This window comes from Engystomops pustulosus, chromosome 5 (assembly GCF_040894005.1).
Source record: "Engystomops pustulosus chromosome 5, aEngPut4.maternal, whole genome shotgun sequence".
NCBI lineage: Eukaryota > Metazoa > Chordata > Amphibia > Anura > Leptodactylidae > Engystomops > Engystomops pustulosus.
In genome coordinates, this window is record NC_092415.1 from 200041386 (window position 1) to 200063080 (window position 21695).

The following is a 21695-nucleotide window of genomic DNA, read 5'->3' on the forward strand; positions in this document are numbered from 1 at the left end:
GACTGTGAGAGAACCGATTCCCTTGGCTGAGAAGCCGCCCCACACATGAATGGCTGCAGGAGGCTTTACAGGTGGCATGAGACAAGACTGGTGGTATCGCTCACCTTGTCTTCTCCCAACAAGATGTTTTCCAGATGTTCCAAACAATCGGAAAGGGGATTCATCAGAGACAATGACTTTCCCCCGTCCTCAGCGTCCACTCCCTGCACCTCCTGCAGAATATCTGTCTGTCCCTGATGGTTCCTGGAGAGAAGTGGCTTCTTTGCTGCCCTCCTGGACACCAGGCCTTGCTCCAGGAGTCTCCGCAATGTCGCAGTGCGTGCAGATGCCCTCACACCTGCTGCTGCCATTCCTGAGCTCTGCGATGCTGGGAGCCCCATCCCCAAGCTGAGACACTTGTAAGAGACGGTCCTGGCGCGTGCTGTTCCTTCTTAGGCGCCTGGAGCCTTTTTGGTAACAATGGAACCTCTCTCCTTGAATTCCTTGATGATGCGATAGATTGGTGACTGAGGTGCAATCTTTCTAGCTGCGATACTCTTCCCTGTTAGGCCAGTTTTGTGCAGTGCAATGATGACTGCACGTGTTTCTTTAGAGATAACCATGGTTAACAGAAGAGAAACAATGATGCCAAGCACCAGCCTCCTATTAAAGTGTCCAGTGGTGTGATTCTTACTTATTCATGACAGATTGATCTCCAGCCCTGTCCTCATCAGCCCCCGCACCTGTGTTACTGGAGACATCACTGACACCATGGCAGCTGCTCCGCCTAAGGTGCCTGCAATGAAGGTGAAATGTGTTTTGGGGGGAAAAGTTCATTTTCTAGGCAAATATTGAGGTGATCCCTCTTTATAACATTCGGGAGTATATGCAAATTATCATTATAAAATCTGATGGCGGAGACTTTGTAAAAATTAGCATTTGTATCATTCTCAAAATTTTTGGCCATGACTGTAGTCTGTAGTCTGTGAAATGAGGAGGTGCTGCCCAATCCTTGCACCGTGCTTTACACTGCATCACTGCTCACCCGCATGTGCAAAGCAAGTTTACAATCCAGTAACTAGAATGACAAATGTGTCCCTACACATAAGGTAATGTAAGTGAGCAGTGCTGCAGGGTAAAGCAAAGGTTTTCTGGGAATACACATGACCTATTCACCTATTCTTAGGAGAGATTGCAAATACCTGATAGGTGGGGGTCTGTGTAAGCTACATTCATCCTATCACACTGCCATGCACAGAGCTGTGGCTGTGACTGATATAGGTGTCGGGGGTACATCATGTGCTGAAGTTATGTGACTTTTTTATATTCAGGTTAAATATTCAATGCTAAATTCTCTCTCTCTTTCTATATATACACTCACCGGCCACTTTATTAGGTACACCTGTCCAACTGCTCGTTAACACTTAATTTCTAATCAGCCAATCACATGGCGGCAACTCAGTGCATTTAGGCATGTAGACATGGTCAAGACAATCTCCTGCAGTTCAAACCGAGCATCAGTATGGGGAAGAAAGGTGATTTGTGGCCTTTGAACGTGGCATGGTTGTTGGTGCCAGAAGGGCTGGTCTGAGTATTTCAGAAACTGCTGATCTACTGGGATTTTCACGCACAACCATCTCTAGGGTTTACAGAGAATGGTCCGAAAAAGAAAAAACATCCAGTGAGCGGCAGTTCTGTGGGCGGAAATGCCTTGTTGATGCCAGAGGTCAGAGGAGAATGGGCACACTGGTTCGAGCTGATAGAAAGGCAACAGTGACTCAAATCGCCACCCGTTACAACCAAGGTAGGCAGAAGAGCATCTCTGAACGCACAGTACGTCCAACTTTGAGGCAGATGGGCTACAGCAGCAGAAGACCACACCGGGTGCCACTCCTTTCAGCTAAGAACAGGAAACTGAGGCTACAATTTGCACAAGCTCATCGAAATTGGACAGTAGAAGATTGGAAAAACGTTGCCTGGTCTGATGAGTCTCGATTTCTGCTGCGACATTCGGATGGTAGGGTCAGAATTTGGCGTCAACAACATGAAAGCATGGATCCATCCTGCCTTGTATCAGCGGCTCAGGCTGGTGGTGGTGGTGTCATGGATCCATCCTGCCTTGTATCAGCGGGTCAGGCTGGTGGTGGTGGTGTCATGGATCCATCCTGCCTTGTATCAGCGGCTCAGGCTGGTGGTGGTGGTGTCATGGATCCATCCTGCCTTGTATCAGCGGGTCAGGCTGGTGGTGGTGGTGTCATGGATCCATCCTGCCTTGTATCAGCGGGTCAGGCTGGTGGTGCTGGTGTCATGGTGTCTTTGGGCCCCTTGATACAACGCCACAGCCTACCTGAGTATTGTTGCTGAGCATGTCCATCCCTTTATGAGCACAATGTCCCCTGTAACATCTGATGGCTACTTTCAGCAGGATAATGCGCCATGTCATAAAGCTGGAATCATCTCAGACTGGTTTCTTGAACATGACAATGAGGTCACTGGACTCAAATGGCCTCCACAGTCACCAGATCTCAATCCAATAGAGCATCTTTGGGATGTGGTGGAACGGGAGATTCGCATCATGGATGTGCAGCCGACAAATCTGCGGCAACTGTGTGATGCCATCATGTCAATATGGAGCAAAATCTCTGAGGAGCTTCCAGCACCTTGTTGTATCTATGCCACGAAGAATTGAGGCAGTTCTGAAGGCAAAAGGGGGTCCAACCCATTTACTAGCATGGTGTACCTAATAAAGTGGCCGGTGAGTGTAGATATATATAGACAATATACGTAGATTTTAGTAAAATGCTTATAAATCATATGGAGAGGAGGATCTGATGTGGATTCTAAGTGCATGAGTTGCTGAGATGTAGTAGCCCAAATATTCACAAGGGGGCGCTGCTGCACTGCTCTTCCACCAATGTTATTAGGTCATTCCTCTAGCAACATCCTCTCATTACTTCCCATACTGGTGTTTGTTGCTTTGTGCCTTATCCATGCAATGACTCAGATGTGCGAGCATGTCCCTAGGAGGGAGAGCACCCAAAATAATCTCTCTTTCAAATGTGAAAACAAACTTTTGTTACATGGATAAACACTTTGGAAAGTTGGAAATGTTTTGTCATAAAGCCTCAAGGGCTTCTGGTGTATCAGAAACAGACACTGTAATGTAATATAACTACTATAATACTGCCCCTATGTACAAGAATATAACTACTAAAATACTGTCCCCTATGTACAAGAATATAACTACTATAATACTGCCCCCTATGTACAGGAATATAACTACTATAATACTGCCCCCTATGTACAGGAATATAACTACTATAATACTGCCCCCTATGTACAAGAATATAACTACTATAATACTGCCCCCTATGTACAAGAATATAACTACTATAATACTGCCCCCTATGTACAAGAATATAACTACTATAGTACTGCCCCCTATGTACAAGAATATAACTACTATAATACTGTCCCCTATGTACAAGAATATAACTACTATAATACTGCCCCCTATGTACAAGAATATAACTACTATAATACTGCCCCCCATGTACAAGAATATAACTACTATAATACTGCCCCCTATGTACAAGAATATAACTACTATAATACTGCCCCCTATGTACAAGAATATAACTACAATAATACTGCCCCTATGTACAAGAATATAACTACTATAATACTGCCCCCTATGTACAAGAATATAACTACTATAATACTGTCCCCTATGTACAAGAATATAACTACTATAATACTGCCCCCTATGTACAAGAATATAACGACTATAATACTGCCCCCTATGTACAAGAATATAACTACTATAATACTGCCCCCTATGTATAGGAATATTACTACTATAATACTGCCCCCTATGTACAAGAATATAACTACTATAATACTGCCCCCTATGTATAGGAATATTACTACTATAATACTGCCCCCTATGTACAAGAATATAACTACTATAATACTGCCCCCTATGTACAGGAATATAACTACTATAATACTGCCCCCTATGTACAAGAATATAACTACTATAATACTACCCCCTATGTACAGGAATATAACTACTATAATACTGCCCCCTATGTACAAGAATATAACTACTATAATACTGCTCCCTATGTACAAGAATATTACTACTATAATCCTGCCCCCTATGTACAAGAATATAACTACTATAATACTGCCCCATATGTACAGGAATATAACTACTATAATACTGCCCCCTATGTACAAGAATATAACTACTATAATACTGCTCCCTATGTACAAGAATATAACTACTATAATACTGCCCCCTATGTACAGGAATATAACTACTATAATACTGCCCCCTATGTACAGGAATATAACTACTATAATACTGCCCCCTATGTACAAGAATATAACTACAATAATACTACTACCCCCTATGTACAGGAATTTAACTACTATAATACTGCCCCCTATGTTCAAGAATATAACTACTATAATACTGCCCCCTATGTACAGGAATATAACTACTATAATACTGCCCCCTATGTACAAGAATATAACTACTATAATACTGCTCCCTATGTACAAGAATATAACTACTATATTACTGCCCCCTATGTACAGGAATATAACTACTATAATACTGCCCCCTATGTACAAGAATATAACTACTATAATACTGCTCCCTATGTACAAGAATATAACTACTATATTACTGCCCCCTATGTACAGGAATATAACTACTATAATACTGCCCCCTATGTACAAGAATATAACTACTATAATACTGCCCCCTATGTACAAGAATATAACTACTATAATACTGCCCCTAAGTACAAGAATATAACTACTATAATACTGGCCCCTATGTACAAGAATATAACTATTATAATACTGCCCCCTATGTACAAGAATATAACTACTATAATACTGCCCCCTATGTACAGGAATATAACTACTATAATACTGCCTCCTATGTACACTAATATAACTACTATAATACTGCCCTCTATGTACAAGAATATAACTACTATAATACTGCCTCCTATGTACAAGAATGTAACTACTATAATACTGCCCCCTATGTATAGGAATATAACTACTATAATACTGGCCCCTATGTACAAGAATATAACTATTATAATACTGCCCCCTATGTACAAGAATATAACTACTATAATACTGCCCCTATGTACAGGAATATAACTACTATAATACTGCCTCCTATGTACACTAATATAACTATTATAATACTGCCCCCTATGTACAAGAATATAACTACTATAATACTGCTCCCTATGAACAAGAATATAACTACTATAATACTGCCCCCTATGTACAGGAATATAACTACTATAATACTGCCCCCTATGTACAGGAATATAACTACTATAATACTGCCTCCTAAGTACAAGAATATAACTACTATAATACTGCCCCCTATGTACAAGAATATAACTACTATAATACTGCCCCCTATGTACAGGAATATAACTACTATAATACTGCTCCCTATGTACAGGAATATAACTACTATAATACTGCCCCCTATGTACAGGAATAAAACTACTATAATACTGCCTCCTATGTACAAGAATATAACTACTATAATACTGCCCCCTATGTACAGGAATATAACTACTATAATACTGCCCCCTATGTACAGGAATATAACTACTCTAATACTGCCCCCTATGTACAAGAATATAACTACTATAATACTGCCCCCTATGTACAAGAATATAACTACTATAATACTGCCCCCTATGTACAAGAATATAACTACTATAATTCTGCCCCCTATGTACAGGAATATAACTACTATAATACTGCCCCCTATGTACAGGAATATAACTACTATAATACTGCCCCCTATGTACAGGAATATAACTACTATAATACTGCCCCCTATGTACAGGAATATAACTACTATAATACTGCCCCTATGTACAGGAATATAACTACTATAATACTGCTCCCTATGTACAAGAATATAACTACTATAATACTGCCCCCTATGTACAGGAATATAACTACTATAATACTGCCCCCTACGTACAAGAATATAAATACTATAATACTGCCCCCTATGTACAAGAATATAACTACTATAATACTGCCCCCTATGTACAGGAATATAACTACTTTAATACTGCTCCCTATGTACAGGAATATAACTACTATAATACTGCCCCCTATGTACAAGAATATAACTACTATAGTACTGCCCCCTATGTACAGGAATATAACTACTATAATACTGCCTCCTATGTACAAGAATATAACTACTATAATACTGCCCCCTATGTACAGGAATATAACTACTATAATACTGCCCCCTATGTACAGGAATATAACTACTATAATACTGCCCCCTATGTACAAGAATATAACTACTATAATACTGCCCCCTATGTACAAGAATATAACTACTCTAATACTGCCCCCTATGTACAAGAATATAACTACTATAATACTGCCCCCTATGTACAAGAATATAACTACTATAATACTGCCCCCTATGTACAAGAATATAACTACTATAATACTGCCCCCTATGTACAAGAATATAACTACTCTAATACTGCCCCCTATGTACAAGAATATAACTACTATAATACTGCCCCCTATGTACAAGAATATAACTACTATAATACTGCCCCCTATGTACAAGAATATAACTACTATAATTCTGCCCCCTATGTACAGGAATATAACTACTATAATACTGCCCCCTATGTACAGGAATATAACTACTATAATACTGCCCCCTATGTACAGGAATATAACTACTATAATACTGCTCCCTATGTACAAGAATATAACTACTATAATACTGTCCCCTATGTACAGGAATATAACTACTATAATACTGCCCCCTATGTACAATAATATAACTACTATAATACTGCCTCCTATGTACACTAATATAACTACTATAATACTGCCCTCTATGTACAAGAATATAACTACTATAATACTGCCTCCTATGTACACTAATATAACTACTATAATACTGCCTCCTATGTACAAGAATATAACTACTATAATACTGCCTCCTATGTACACTAATATAACTACTATAATACTGCCCCCTATGTACAAGAATATAACTACTATAATACTGCCTCCTATGTACAAGAATATAACTACTATAATACTGGCCCCTATGTACAAGAATATAACTATTATAATACTGCCCCCTATGTACAAGAATATAACTACTATAATACTGCCCCTATGTACAGGAATATAACTACTATAATACTGCCTCCTATGTACACTAATATAATTATTATAATACTGCCCCCTATGTACAAGAATATAACTACTATAATACTGCTCCCTATGTACAAGAATATAACTACTATAATACTGCCCCCTATGTACAAGAATATAACTGCTATAATACTGCCCCCTATGTATAGGAATATTACTACTATAATACTGCCCCCTATGTATAGGAATATTACTACTATAATACTGCCCCTATGTACAAGAATATAACTACTATAATACTGCTCCCTATGTACAAGAATATAACTACTATAATACTGCCCCCTATGTACAGGAATATAACTGCTATAATACTGCCCCCTATGTACAGGAATATAACTACTATAATACTGCCCCCTATGTACAGGAATATAACTACTATAATACTGCCCCCTATGTACAAGAATATAACTACAATAATACTACTACCCCCTATGTACAGGGATATAACTACTATAATACTGCCCCCTATGTTCAAGAATATAACTACTATAATACTGCCCCCTATGTACAGGAATATAACTACTATAATACTGCCCCCTATGTACAAGAATATAACTACTATAATACTGCTCCCTATGTACAAGAATATAACTACTATATTACTGCCCCCTATGTACAGGAATATAACTACTATAATACTGCCCCCTATGTACAAGAATATAACTACTATAATACTGCTCCCTATGTACAAGAATATAACTACTATATTACTGCCCCCTATGTACAGGAATATAACTACTATAATACTGCCCCCTATGTACAAGAATATAACTACTATAATACTGCCCCCTATGTACAAGAATATAACTACTATAATACTGCCCCTAAGTACAAGAATATAACTACTATAATACTGCCCCCTATGTACAAGAATATAACTACTATAATTCTGCCCCCTATGTACAGGAATATAACTACTATAATACTGCCCCCTATGTACAGGAATATAACTACTATAATACTGCCTCCTATGTACAAGAATATAACTACTATAATACTGCCCCCTATGTACAGGAATATAACTACTATAATACTGCCCCCTATGTACAGGAATATAACTTCTATAATACTGCCCCCTATGTACAGGAATATAACTACTATAATACTGCCCCCTATGTACAAGAATATAACTACTATAATACTGCCCCCTATGTACAAGAATATAACTACTATAATACTGCCCCCTATGTACAGGAATATAACTACTATAATACTGCTCCCTATGTACAGGAATATAACTACTATAATACTTCCCCCTATGTACAAGAATATAACTACTATAGTACTGCCCCCTATGTACAGGAATATAACTACTATAATACTGCCTCCTATGTACAGGAATATAACTACTATAATACTGCTCCCTATGTACAGGAATATAACTACTATAATACTGCCTCCTATGTACAAGAATATAACTACTATAATACTGCCCCCTATGTACAGGAATATAACTACTATAATACTGCCCCCTATGTACAGGAATATAACTACTCTAATACTGCCCCCTATGTACAAGAATATAACTACTATAATACTGCCCCCTATGTACAAGAATATAACTACTATAACACTGTCCCCTATGTACAAGAATATAACTACTATAATACTGCCCCCTATGTGCAAGAATATAACTACTATAATACTTCCCCCTATGTACAAGAATATAACTACTATAATACTGCCCCCTATGTACAAGAATATAACTACTATAATACTGCCCCCTATGTACAAGAATATAACTACTATAATACTGCCCCCTATGTACAAGAATATAACTACTATAATCCTGCCTCCTATGTACAGGAATATAACTACTATAATACTGCCCCCTATGTACAGGAATATAACTACTATAATACTGCCCCCTATGTACAAGAATATAACTACTATAATACTGCCCCCTATGTACAAGAATATAACTACTCTAATACTGCCCCCTATGTACAAGAATATAACTACTATAATACTGCCCCCTATGTACAAGAATATGCTATGATACTGCCCACCAAAAGTAATAGTTACAAGACCAAGTGGGTCATGTTGTGCTGTTCCTCTCTGGGTGGGAGAAGCCATTGTACATGTGGAGCTGCTGTATCCTCCCTCCATACATAGTTGTGGGTTGATTGACCATTGTGTTCTGTGTCTTTATCTCCAGGTTGATGACCTGATGCTAGAGAAGTCGGCTGAAAAGTTTCCCTTTAACTCTCCCAAGACAAAGGAAGGTTACTTCTACCGGCAGATCTTTGAGAAGTATTACCCGGGGCGCGGTGACTGGCTGACTCATTACTGGATGCCTCGCTGGATCCAGGCCGCTGACCCGTCCGCCCGAACACTCACACATTACAAATCTGATGTATAACGTTCCTCCAACCTTCAGTAGGAAATCATCAATCCCCACAATTTCCATAAATTCTCCCTTTTTAAGATGACGATTTACAATAAAAACCCAGCGGAGAGGATTACACATAAGTGTTTCTGAGGATGATGGGTGGTTTCCCTCTGACACTTCATCCTCTGGAGGACTTAATGCATTCACCTTCACCTACTGATTGACAGATCCGGTTATTAGAGGGAATTTTACAGGTTCTTTTCTTAGGGGGGTCCACCACATTGTGTATCACACAAACATGTCAACGAGCTGGAGCCAGAGTCTATAAATAGACCTCATACTGGGAATATAGAACATACACAGTATGGAGGAAGACCCTCCGAGGGATTAGACTAGTGGAGACAGGAACCAAACTTAGACCTTACCATGGATGATGTAGACTAGTCAAGATAGTCGTGGACCAAACCTGGTAGACTCTATAGTTATACTGGATCAGTAGACACAGGAACCAAACTTAGACCTTACCATGGATGATGTAGACTAGTCAAGATAGTCGTGGACCAAACCTGGTAGACTCTATAGTTATACTGGATCAGTAGACACAGGAACCAAACTTAGATGGACCTTACCATGGATGATGTAGACTAGTCAAGATAATCATGGACCAAGCCTGGTAGACTCTATGGTTACACTGGATCAGTAGACACAGGAACCAAACGTAGATAGACCTTACCATGGGTGATGCAGACTTGTGAAGATAATCGGGGACCAAGCCTTTCCGACTCTTTAGTTACACTGGATCAGTAAACACAGGAACCAAACTTAGATAGACCTTACGATGGATGATGTAGACTAGTCAAGATAAACCAAGCCTGGCAGACTCTATAGCTACACTGGATCAGTAGACACAGGAACCAAACTTAGATAGACCTTACCATGGATGATGTAGACTAGTCAAGATAATGGTGGACCAAGCCTGGCAGAGTCTATGGTTACACTGGATCAGTAGACACAGGAACCAAACTTAGACCTTACCATGGGTGATGTAGACTAGTCAAGATAATGGTGGACCAAGCCTGGTAGACTCTATAGTTACACTGGATCAGTAGACACAGGAACCAAACTTATATAGACCTTCTCAAGTACTAGCCAAGGTTCTCCTCTTCATAGGAACTATGGGCCAAGTTATAATCATGATTCTTCCCAAAGGTTGAGTAGCTTCCTCTTCGGCTGCTATGGTCCAGTAGAAAGAAGAACTCCAAGTCATATAGACCTTCCCATGGCTGATAAAAACAGTTAAGAATATCAGACTCTATAGATACATTGGGCCATTAGACAAGGGACCTTGGTTAAGTAGACCTTCTCATGGTTTAAGTAGACTACGCAAGGTTCTATTCTTCAAAGGAACTATGGACCAAGTCATAATTATGATTCTTACTAAAGTTTGAGTCGCTTACTCTGTGTCTTCTATGGACCAGTAGAAAGGGTAGCCCCAGCTCCTATAGACCTTTCCATGGCTGATAAAGACCAGTTAAGAACTAAGATTAGCAGATTCTATAGATACATTGGACTAGTAGACACAGGACCTTCCTTATGCAGACCTGCCTAGGGGTGATGTGGACTAGCAAAGGTTCTTCTTTTCACAGGAGCTATGGACCTAGTCATGATCAAACAAGAGGGGACCAGTGGAAACTGGAAACCCAGCTTAGATAGACCTTTCCATGGGTTATGTAGACTAGTCAAGATAAATATGGACCCAGCCTGGCAGACTCTATAGTTTGGACCAGTAGACTCAGGAGCCAATCTTACATAGACCTTCTTATGGTATAAGTACTAGCCAAGGTTCTCCTCTTCAGAGGAACTATGGACGGAGTCATAATCATTCATGATGTGGGCTTCTTCTTGGGGAGTTGAACCATCTGGACGGTCATGATGTACTTCTTTCCTAAATGCTTAGATGGATAAAATCCAGGTTCAGTGTTGATGCGCCAAACAATGAGCTGATGTACAGAAGTTTCTAGAACGGTAAAGTTTATTGGTAACGTAAGGACAGCGCGTTTTGGGACGGCACCGTTCCCTTCTTCAGGTCCAAATATACAAACACTGTGGAGGATAAGTGAAGGGGCAATAAAACTTAGATATATAGAACATATACAATAAATAAGTGACATGTAGTAACATATCGTAGTATCAGAATATGTATAACAATACATCACTTATATATCTATTTTATCTGTTTTTGTTGTACCTTCAACTTGTTTTGGGCTGGTATAATGCACTTTTCCTGTAAAAATTGTAAGTCCCAGTCGATGAAACAGCAGCAAAACATCTGTTTGTCAAAAGTAGTGCGGTGCAAGTGTGGAGTTCAGGCGTTAAATAGATGCAAAAATATAACAAAGTATAGACAATAGAAAAAAATGTTACATCTCCCCCATTGTCTTATATTGATACATTGTCAGGCTTAGAAGTTGTGGATCCTCTGAACCACCGCAGACGATGACACAAGCCACTACCTGGGACCGGAGTCTAAGTGGCACCCGGTTTTCACCAGAGCCCGCCGCAAAGCGGGTTGGACTTGCTGCGGTGTGGTACCACCAGGTCGTTCCACAGGCGTGACTTGTCTGCAGTGTCGCCAAGGTCGAGGTACGGGAACGGCAGACAATCTCGTAGTCAGGGAGAGGCAGGAGGTCAGGATGGGTGGCACAGGAGTCGGAGACGTGGCACCTGGTCAAGGCAGGCGGCAAAGTAGCGAAGTCAGAAACGGAACCGAGGTCACAACGGGAATTCACAGAAACAGCACAAGGCATAAACACAGCTTTCTCTAGGGCTCTAGGCACAAAGATCCGGCAGGGTGTAATGGGAGAGGCAGGTTGCAGGGTGTGATGGGAGAGGCAGGTGGTTGGGTGTGATGGGAGAGGCAGGTGGCTGGGTGTGATGGGAGAGGCAGGTGGCAGGGTGTGATGGGAGAGGCAGGTTGCAGGGTGTGATGATAGAGGCAGGTGGCAGGGTGTGATGAGAGAGGCAGGTGGCAGGGTGTGATGGGAGAGGCAGGTGGCTGGGTGTGATGGGAGAGGCAGGTGGCTGGGTGTGATGGGAGAGGCAGGTGACTGGGTGTGATGGGAGAGGCAGGTGGCAGGGTGTGATGGGAGAGGCAGGTTGCAGGGTGTGATGATAGAGGCAGGTGGCAGGGTGTGATGGGAGAGGCAGGTGGCAGGGTGTGATGAGAGAGGCAGGTGGCAGGGTGTGATGGGAGAGGCAGGTGGTAGGGTGTGATGGGAGAGGCAGGTGGCAGGGTGTGATGGGAGAGGCAGGTGGCAGGGTGTGATGGGAGAGGCAGGTGGCTGGGTGTGATGAGAGAGGCAGGTGGCTGGGTGTGATGAGAGAGGCAGGTGGCAGGGTGTGATGGGAGAGGCAGGTGGCAGGGTGTGATGGGAGAGGCAGGTGACTGGGTGTGATGGGAGAGGCAGGTGGCAGGGTGTGATGAGAGAGGCAGGTGGCTGGGTGTGATGGGAGAGGCAGGTGGCAGGGTGTGATGGGAGAGGCAGGTGGCTGGGTGTGATGGGAGAGGCAGGTGGCTGGGTGTGATGGGAGAGGCAGGTGGCTGGGTGTGATGGGAGAGGCAGGTGGCTGGGTGTGAAGGGAGAGGCAGGTGGCTGGGTGTGATGGTGGCTGGGTGTGATGGGAGAGGCAGGTGGCTGGGTGTGATGAGAGAGGCAGGTGGCTGGGTGTGATGAGAGAGGCAGGTGGCAGGGTGTGATGGGAGAGGCAGGTGGCAGGGTGTGATGGGAGAGGCAGGTGACTGGGTGTGATGGGAGAGGCAGGTGGCAGGGTGTGATGAGAGAGGCAGGTGGCTGGGTGTGATGGGAGAGGCAGGTGGCAGGGTGTGATGGGAGAGGCAGGTGGCTGGGTGTGATGGGAGAGGCAGGTGGCTGGGTGTGATGGGAGAGGCAGGTGGCTGGGTGTGATGGGAGAGGCAGGTGGCTGGGTGTGAAGGGAGAGGCAGGTGGCTGGGTGTGATGGTGGCTGGGTGTGATGGGAGAGGCAGGTGACTGGGTGTGATGGGAGAGGCAGGTTGCAGGGTGTGATGATAGAGGCAGGTGGCAGGGTGTGATGAGAGAGGCAGGTGGCAGGGTGTGATGGGAGAGGCAGGTGGCTGGGTGTGATGAGAGAGGCAGGTGGCTGGGTGTGATGGGAGAGGCAGGTGGCTGGGTGTGATGGGAGAGGCAGGTGGCAGGGTGTGATGGGAGAGGCAGGTGGCTGGGTGTGATGGGAGAGGCAGGTGGCTGGGTGTGATGGGAGAGGCAGGTGGCTAGGTGTGATGGGAGAGGCAGGTTGCAGGGTGTGATGATAGAGGCAGGTGGCTGGGTGTGATGAGAGAGGCAGGTGGCAGGGTGTGATGGGAGAGGCAGGTGGCTGGGTGTGATGGGAGAGGCAGGTGGCTGGGTGTGATGGGAGAGGCAGGTGGCTGGGTGTGATGGGAGAGGCAGGTGACTGGGTGTGATGGGAAAGGCAGGTGGCAGGGTGTGATGGGAGAGGCAGGTTGCAGGGTGTGATGATAGAGGCAGGTGGCAGGGTGTGATGGGAGAGGCAGGTGGCAGGGTGTGATGAGAGAGGCAGGTGGCAGGGTGTGATGGGAGAGGCAGGTGGTAGGGTGTGATGGGAGAGGCAGGTGGCAGGGTGTGATGGGAGAGGCAGGTGGCTGGGTGTGATGGGAGAGGCAGGTGGCAGGGTGTGATGGGAGAGGCAGGTGGCTGGGTGTGATGGGAGAGGCAGGTGGCTGGGTGTGATGGGAGAGGCAGGTGGCTGGGTGTGGTGGGAGAGGCAGGTGGCAGGGTGTGATGGGAGAGGCAGGTGGCAGGGTGTGATGGGAGAGGCAGGTGGCTGGGTGTGATGAGAGAGGCAGGTGGCTGGGTGTGATGAGAGAGGCAGGTGGCAGGGTGTGATGGGAGAGGCAGGTGGCAGGGTGTGATGGGAGAGGCAGGTGACTGGGTGTGATGGGAGAGGCAGGTGGCAGGGTGTGATGAGAGAGGCAGGTGGCTGGGTGTGATGGGAGAGGCAGGTGGCAGGGTGTGATGGGAGAGGCAGGTGGCTGGGTGTGATGGGAGAGGCAGGTGGCTGGGTGTGATGGGAGAGGCAGGTGGCTGGGTGTGATGGGAGAGGCAGGTGGCTGGGTGTGAAGGGAGAGGCAGGTGGCTGGGTGTGATGGTGGCTGGGTGTGATGGGAGAGGCAGGTGACTGGGTGTGATGGGAGAGGCAGGTGACTGGGTGTGATGGGAGAGGCAGGTGGCTGGGTGTGATGGGAGAGGCAGGTGGCTGGGTGTGATGGGAGAGGCAGGTGACTGGGTGTGATGGGAGAGGCAGGTGGCTGGGTGTGATGGGAGAGGCAGGTGGCTGGGTGTGATGGGAGAGGCAGGTGGCAGGGTGTGATGGGAGAGGCAGGTGGCTGGGTGTGATGGGAGAGGCAGGTGACTGGGTGTGATGGGAGAGGCAGGTGGCTGGGTGTGATGGGAGAGGCAGGTGGCTGGGTGCGATGGGAGAGGCAGGTGGCAGGGTGCGATGGGAGAGGCAGGTGGCAGGGTGCGATGGGAGAGGCAGGTGGCTGGGTGCGATGGGAGAGGCAGGTGGCTGGGTGCGATGGGAGAGGCAGGTGGCTGGGTGCGATGGGAGAGGCAGGTGGCTGGGTGCGATGGGAGAGGCAGGTGGCAGGGTGTGATGGGAGAGGCAGGTGGCAGGGTGTGATGGGAGAGGCAGGTGGCAGGGTGTGATGGGAGAGGCAGGTGGCTGGGTGCGATGGGAGAGGCAGGTGGCAGGGTGCGATGGGAGAGGCAGGTGGCAGGGTGCGATGGGAGAGGCAGGTGGCTGGGTGCGATGGGAGAGGCAGGTGGCTGGGTGCGATGGGAGAGGCAGGTGGCAGGGTGTGATGGGAGAGGCAGGTGGCTGGGTGTGATGGGAGAGGCAGGTGGCTGGGTGTGATGGGAGAGGCAGGTGACTGGGTGTGATGGGAGAGGCAGGTGGCTGGGTGTGATGGGAGAGGCAGGTGACTGGGTGTGATGGGAGAGGCAGGTGGCTGGGTGCGATGGGAGAGGCAGATGGCTGGGTGCGATGGGAGAGGCAGGTGGCTGGGTGCGATGGGAGAGGCAGGTGACTGGGTGCGATGGGAGAGGCAGGTGGCTGGGTGTGATGGGAGAGGCAGGTTGCAGGGTGTGATGGTAGAGGCAGGTGGCAGGGTGCGATGGGAGAGGCAGGTGGCAGGGTGCGATGGGAGAGGCAGGTGGCTGGGTGCGATGGGAGAGGCAGGTGGCAGGGTGCGATGGGAGAGGCAGGTGGCAGGGTGCGATGGGAGAGGCAGGTGGCAGGGTGCGATGGGAGAGGCAGGTGGCTGGGTGTGATGGGAGAGGCAGGTGGCTGGGTGTGATGGGAGAGGCAGGTGGCAGGGTGTGATGGGAGAGGCAGGTGGCTGGGTGTGATGGGAGAGGCAGGTGGCTGGGTGTGATGGGAGAGGCAGGTGGCAGGGTGCGATGGGAGAGGCAGGTGGCAGGGTGCGATGGGAGAGGCAGGTGGCAGGGTGTGATGGGAGAGGCAGGTGGCAGGGTGTGATGGGAGAGGCAGGTGGCTGGGTGTGATGGGAGAGGCAGGTGGCTGGGTGTGATGGGAGAGGCAGGTGGCTGGGTGTGATGGGAGAGGCAGGTGGCTGGGTGTGATGGGAGAGGCAGGTGGCTGGGTGTGATGGGAGAGGCAGGTGGCAGGGTGCGATGGGAGAGGCAGGTGGCTGGGTGTGATGGGAGAGGCAGGTGGCTGGGTGTGATGGGAGAGGCAGGTGACTGGGTGTGATGGGAGAGGCAGGTGGCTGGGTGTGATGGGAGAGGCAGGTGGCTGGGTGTGATGGGAGAGGCAGGTGGCTGGGTGTGATGGGAGAGGCAGGTGGCTGGGTGTGATGGGAGAGGCAGGTGACTGGGTGTGATGGGAGAGGCAGGTGGCTGGGTGTGATGGGAGAGGCAGGTGGCTGGGTGTGATGGGAGAGGCAGGTGGCTGGGTGTGATGGGAGAGGCAGGTGGCTGGGTGTGATGAGAGAGGCAGGTGACTGGGTGTGATGGGAGAGGCAGGTGGCTGGGTGTGATGGGAGAGGCAGGTGGCTGGGTGTGATGGGAGAGGCAGGTGGCTGGGTGTGATGGGAGAGGCAGGTGGCTGGGTGTGATGGGAGAGGCAGGTGGCTGGGTGTGATGGGAGAGGCAGGTGGCTGGGTGTGATGGGAGAGGCAGGTGGCTGGGTGTGATGGGAGAGGCAGGTGGCTGGGTGTGATGGGAGAGGCAGGTGACTGGGTGTGATGGGAGAGGCAGGTGGCTGGGTGTGATGGGAGAGGCAGGTGGCAGGGTGTGATGGGAGAGGCAGGTTTAAATAGCCTTATGGGAAAATGGCCAGCGCCAATTAATGGTGCGCTGGCCCTTTAAATTCCCTGAGGCCGGCGCGCGCACCCTAGGGCATGGAGCGAGCCCGGGATTCGGGAGCAGGGACAGATACGTGGCCTGCGGGTAGCGAGGGGCACAGGTGAGCCCGCAGCCCGCAATATGGGTCGCGGGAACTGCCGTGATATACAGGCATTTATTACATTCCATAATCGCACTGCTCCATATATATGTACACCAGGGGTCTCAAACTCAATTTACCTGGGGGCCGCTGGAGGTAGATTCTGGGTAAAGCTGGGCCGCATCAAGTTTTCCGCACAAAATGCGCTTACAAAATATCATTATTCAGATTCAAATGTCATGGCGTCTCCCAGCGCAAGGAAAGCCCCGAGCGGGGAGACGTGTTTTCTCTATGAACGCGTCCTGTGCACCGAGGGGTCCCAAGCTCCTACCGCACTGAGCCCAGTCAGGGACACTCCATCCCCCCCTCCCCCCCGGTACTTGCCTCCCATCAAAGAAGATGAAGTCGCCGCTCTGACCTGCACCAAGTGCGTTCAGAGCGGCGACTTCATCTTCTTCAAGTACCGGAGGGAAGGGGATTAACCGGTTACGGGCCCTTTCCTGTTTTTTCATGTCCATTTTTCACTCCCCACCTTCAAAAATCTATAACTTTTTTATTTTTACACGTAAAGAGCTGTGTGACGGCTTGTTTTCTGCGTAACAAATTGCACTTCATAGTGATGGTATTTAATATTCGATGCCGTGTACTGGGAAGCGGGAAAAAAATTCCAAATGCAATGAAAATGGTGAAAAACCGCATTTGCGCCTTTTTCTTGTGGGCTTGGATATTACGTCTTTCACTGAGCGCCCCAAATGACATGTCTACTTTATTCTTTGGGTCGGTGCGATTAAGGGGATACCAAATTTGTTATAGGTTTATAATGTTTTTTACAAAAATTAAAACCTCCTGTACAACAATTATTTTTTTGATTTTGCCAACTTCTGGCGCTAATAACTTTTTTATACTTTGGTGTACGGAGCTGTGGGTGGTGTCATTTTTTGCGAAATTTGATAATATTTTCAATGATATCATTTTTAGGACTGTACGACCTTTTGATCACTTTTGATAGATTTTTTATATTTTTCAAAATGGCAAAAAAGTGCCATTTTCGACTTTGGGCGCTATTTTCAGTTACGGGGTTAAACGCATTGAAAAACCGTTATCATATTTTGATAGATCGGGCATTTTCGGACGCGTCGATACCTGATGTGTTTATGATTTTTACTGTTTATTTATATTTATGTCAGTTCTAGGGAAAGGGGGGTGATTTGAAATTTTAAGTTTTTTTATTATAATTTTTTTTTTTTTTAACTTTTTTGTATTTTTATTTATACTATTTTTCAGACTCCCTAGGGTACTTTAACCCTAGGTTGTCTGATCGATCCTATCATATACTGCTATACTACAGTATGGCAATATATGGGGATTTTCCTCCTCATTCATTACAATGTGCTATCAGCACATTGTAATGAAGGGGTTAAAACGAAATAGCCTCGGGTCTACGGAAGACCCGAGGCTACCATGGAGACGGATCGCCGTCCCCCGATGACGTCACGGGGAGCGGCGATCCCAGGTAAGATGGCGGCGCCCATGCGCTGCTATCTTTTTGAGGTGCCGGCAGCTTTGCCGGCAGCCATCGCTGTCAAAACACCCGCGATCGGTGCTAGCAATATGCAGCAAAGACTTACCGGCTATGGAGAGGGCTCGGCCCGTGAGCCCTCTCCATGCAGCGCGACCTGCCCTCTCCATGCAGGTGGGGGCCGCAAAATATTGTCCCGCGGGCCGCAGTTGGCCCGCGGGCCGCGAGTTTGAGACCCCTGCTGTACACAAAGATGCCAGTCTGGATTTACACAGACCATGGATATTACATTGTCACCTCATTAGGTTTTACTCATATAATATGAATCTCCTTTTCTATATTGTATTTATAAGTATATTTTGATTTGTTTTACGTGTAGCTTAAAGGGGTTTTCCAATGAAGACAAGTTAGGCCCTATCCACGGAGCTGTCGGAAATTGCTGAGCGCAGCGCTCACTGATCTCCGTCAGCTACATAGAGATTAATGGAGCAGAACGGTCATACGCGGCCGTCAGCTCCATTAGTCTGAGGATTGGCGAAATATGTATAGTATTTAGTGGATCCATATCGCAAGGTTCTAGTCTACTCCGGACATAGCGGGTTCTACACCAATGACCCGAAGCTGTTTGGGCTTCGGGTTTGTATTCTGGAAAACGTGGAAAGCTTGTTAACTGAATGCTGGAAAGGCAATCAACCAACTTTTGGCCTCTTAGTAAGCACAGCCAAGCCCCACATTTAGTATGGTTCTTAACACGTGTGGAGATGAGGCTGCTGTGAAATTGCCCTTTTCAGGGCACTCTTAAGAATTTGTGATCTTTCTGCAACTTTTTAACTGAAAAGTTGCAAGTTCCCTCCAGAGCTCTGCACCTCATGTGTCACATTTATGAAGCCGCTAGGTTACATCTGATGTGCAAAAGATAACAAACCATTCAAAGACACTCTAAAAAAGTTGGAGTAAAATCCGGACTAATGATAAATCTGCCCGCTCTGGTTACCTGCCCACCATCTGCCCCTCCCCCCACCTCCTATGACATAATACAATCTATCAGACCTGGAACAATGGAGAATGGATTAAAATATCTAAAGAATTCGGTGAAAATGAGAGGATTCATTTACCGCAGATTGCTGGAGAAGAGGAACAAAGTGACACGGTAACAATGCCACCTGACAACGCCGCCAATCACAGCTTAATGACGACTACTTATCCCGCGCGGCGGCAATTTATGGGTAAATTGTACTATATGTACTCAGCTAATGAAGCAAGTGACAGGAGCGAGGAGGAGACGCCGGATGGGACAGACTGGGAATATGTCCCAAGTGCCACGGATTAAGGATTAATGAGGGAACGGCTCCGGCTCTATGTGGTCACTGTACACTCTAATGGTGTAGTGTGCGCAGATGTAGCAGTGCTGATCCCTGACGGCTCCCCGTGTCATATAGAAAGGCGTCACACACAATAGAAAGATCTGAAAGTTTCAGCTCCTCACAATCTAACAGTGAATGTGACTTGTCCTGCGGAAACTTCTACCTTTCTATTATCAGAACTTGTTAATGATGTATTCAGTCTAGGAAAGTCTTCATTAGATACATGCAATCTAATATACAAAGCTGAGTGTATATGTGTGTATGTAATGTATGTATGTAATGTATGTGTGTATGTATGTAATGTATGTATGTAATGTATGTGTGTGTATGTAATGTATGTATGTAATGTATGTAATGTATGTATGTAATGTATGTGTGTATGTATGTAATGTATGTATGTAATGTATGTGTGTGTATGTAATGTATGTATGTAATGTATGTAATGTATGTATTTATGTGTGTGTACGTATGTAATGTATGTGTGTAATGTATGTATGTATGTATGTTTGCGTATGTAATGTATGTATGTATGTGTGTGTATGTATGTAATGTATGTGTGTAATGTATGTTTGAATGTATGTAAGTGTGTGTATGTAATGTATCTATTTATGTCAGGGGTCTCAAACTCAATTTACCTGGGGGCCGCTGGAGGTAGATTCTGGGTAAGGCTGGGCCGCATCAAGTTTTCCACACAAAATGCACTTACAAAATATCATTATTCAGATTCAAATGTCATGGCGTCTCCCAGCGCAAGGAAAGCCCCGAGCGGGGAGACGTGTTCTCTCTATGAACGCGTCCTGTGCACCGAGGGGTCCCAAGCTCCTACCGCACTGAGCCCAGGACACTCCATCCCCCCCTCCCCCCCGGTACTTGCCTCCCCGTGTCCCTCCCATCGAAGAAGATGAAGTCGCCGCTCTGACCTGCACCAAGTGCGTTCAGAGCGGCGACTTCATCTTTTTCAAGTACCGGAGGGAAGGGGATTAACCGGTTACGGGCCCTTTACTGTTTTTTCATGTCCATTTTTCACTCCCCACCTTCAAAAATCTATAACTTTTTTATTTTTACACGTAAAGAGCTCTATAATGGCTTGTTTTCTGCGTAACAAATTGCACTTCATAGTGATGGTATTTAATATTCGATGCCGTGTACTGGGAAGCGGGAAAAAAATTCCAAATGCAATGAAAATGGTGAAAAACCGCATTTGCGCCATTTTCTTGTGGGCTTGGATATTACGTCTTTCACCAAGCGCCCCAAATGACAGGTCTACTTTATTCTTTGGGTCGGTGCGATTAAGGGGATACCAAATTTGTTATAGGTTTATAATGTTTTCATACATTTACAAAAATTAAACCCTCCTGTACAAAACTTATTTTTTTGATTTTGCCAAATTCTGGCGCTAATAACTTTTTTATACTTTGGTGTACGGAGCTGTGGGTGGTGTATTTTTTTGCGAAATTTGATAATATTTTCAATGATATCATTTTTAGGACTGTACGACCTTTTGTACTGATCACTTTTTATAGATTTTTTATATTTTTCAAAATGGCGCTATTTTCCGTTACGGGGTTAAAAGCAGTGAAAAACCGTTATCATATTTTGATCGGGCATTTTCGGACGCGTCGATACCTAATGTGTTTATGCTTTTTACTGTTTATTTATATTTATGTCAGTTCTAGGGAAAGGGGGGTGATTTGAAATTTTAGGTTTTTTATTATAA

General features: G+C 45.7%; 1 protein-coding gene across 2 annotated transcripts in view; it reads left to right on the top strand.

The window, feature by feature from the left end:
- The window catches only part of ASNS (asparagine synthetase (glutamine-hydrolyzing)), a 63223-nt gene extending 53522 nt beyond the window's left edge, over nt 1-9701 (top strand). For both annotated transcript variants that reach the window (XM_072154344.1, XM_072154345.1), the window contains exon 12: nt 9398-9701. In XM_072154344.1, the coding sequence (XP_072010445.1) occupies nt 9398-9601 (204 nt within the window). In that variant the 3' untranslated portion in view covers nt 9602-9701. The remainder of the gene's footprint in view (nt 1-9397) is intronic.
- The last annotated feature ends 11994 nt before the right edge of the window (nt 9702-21695 follow it).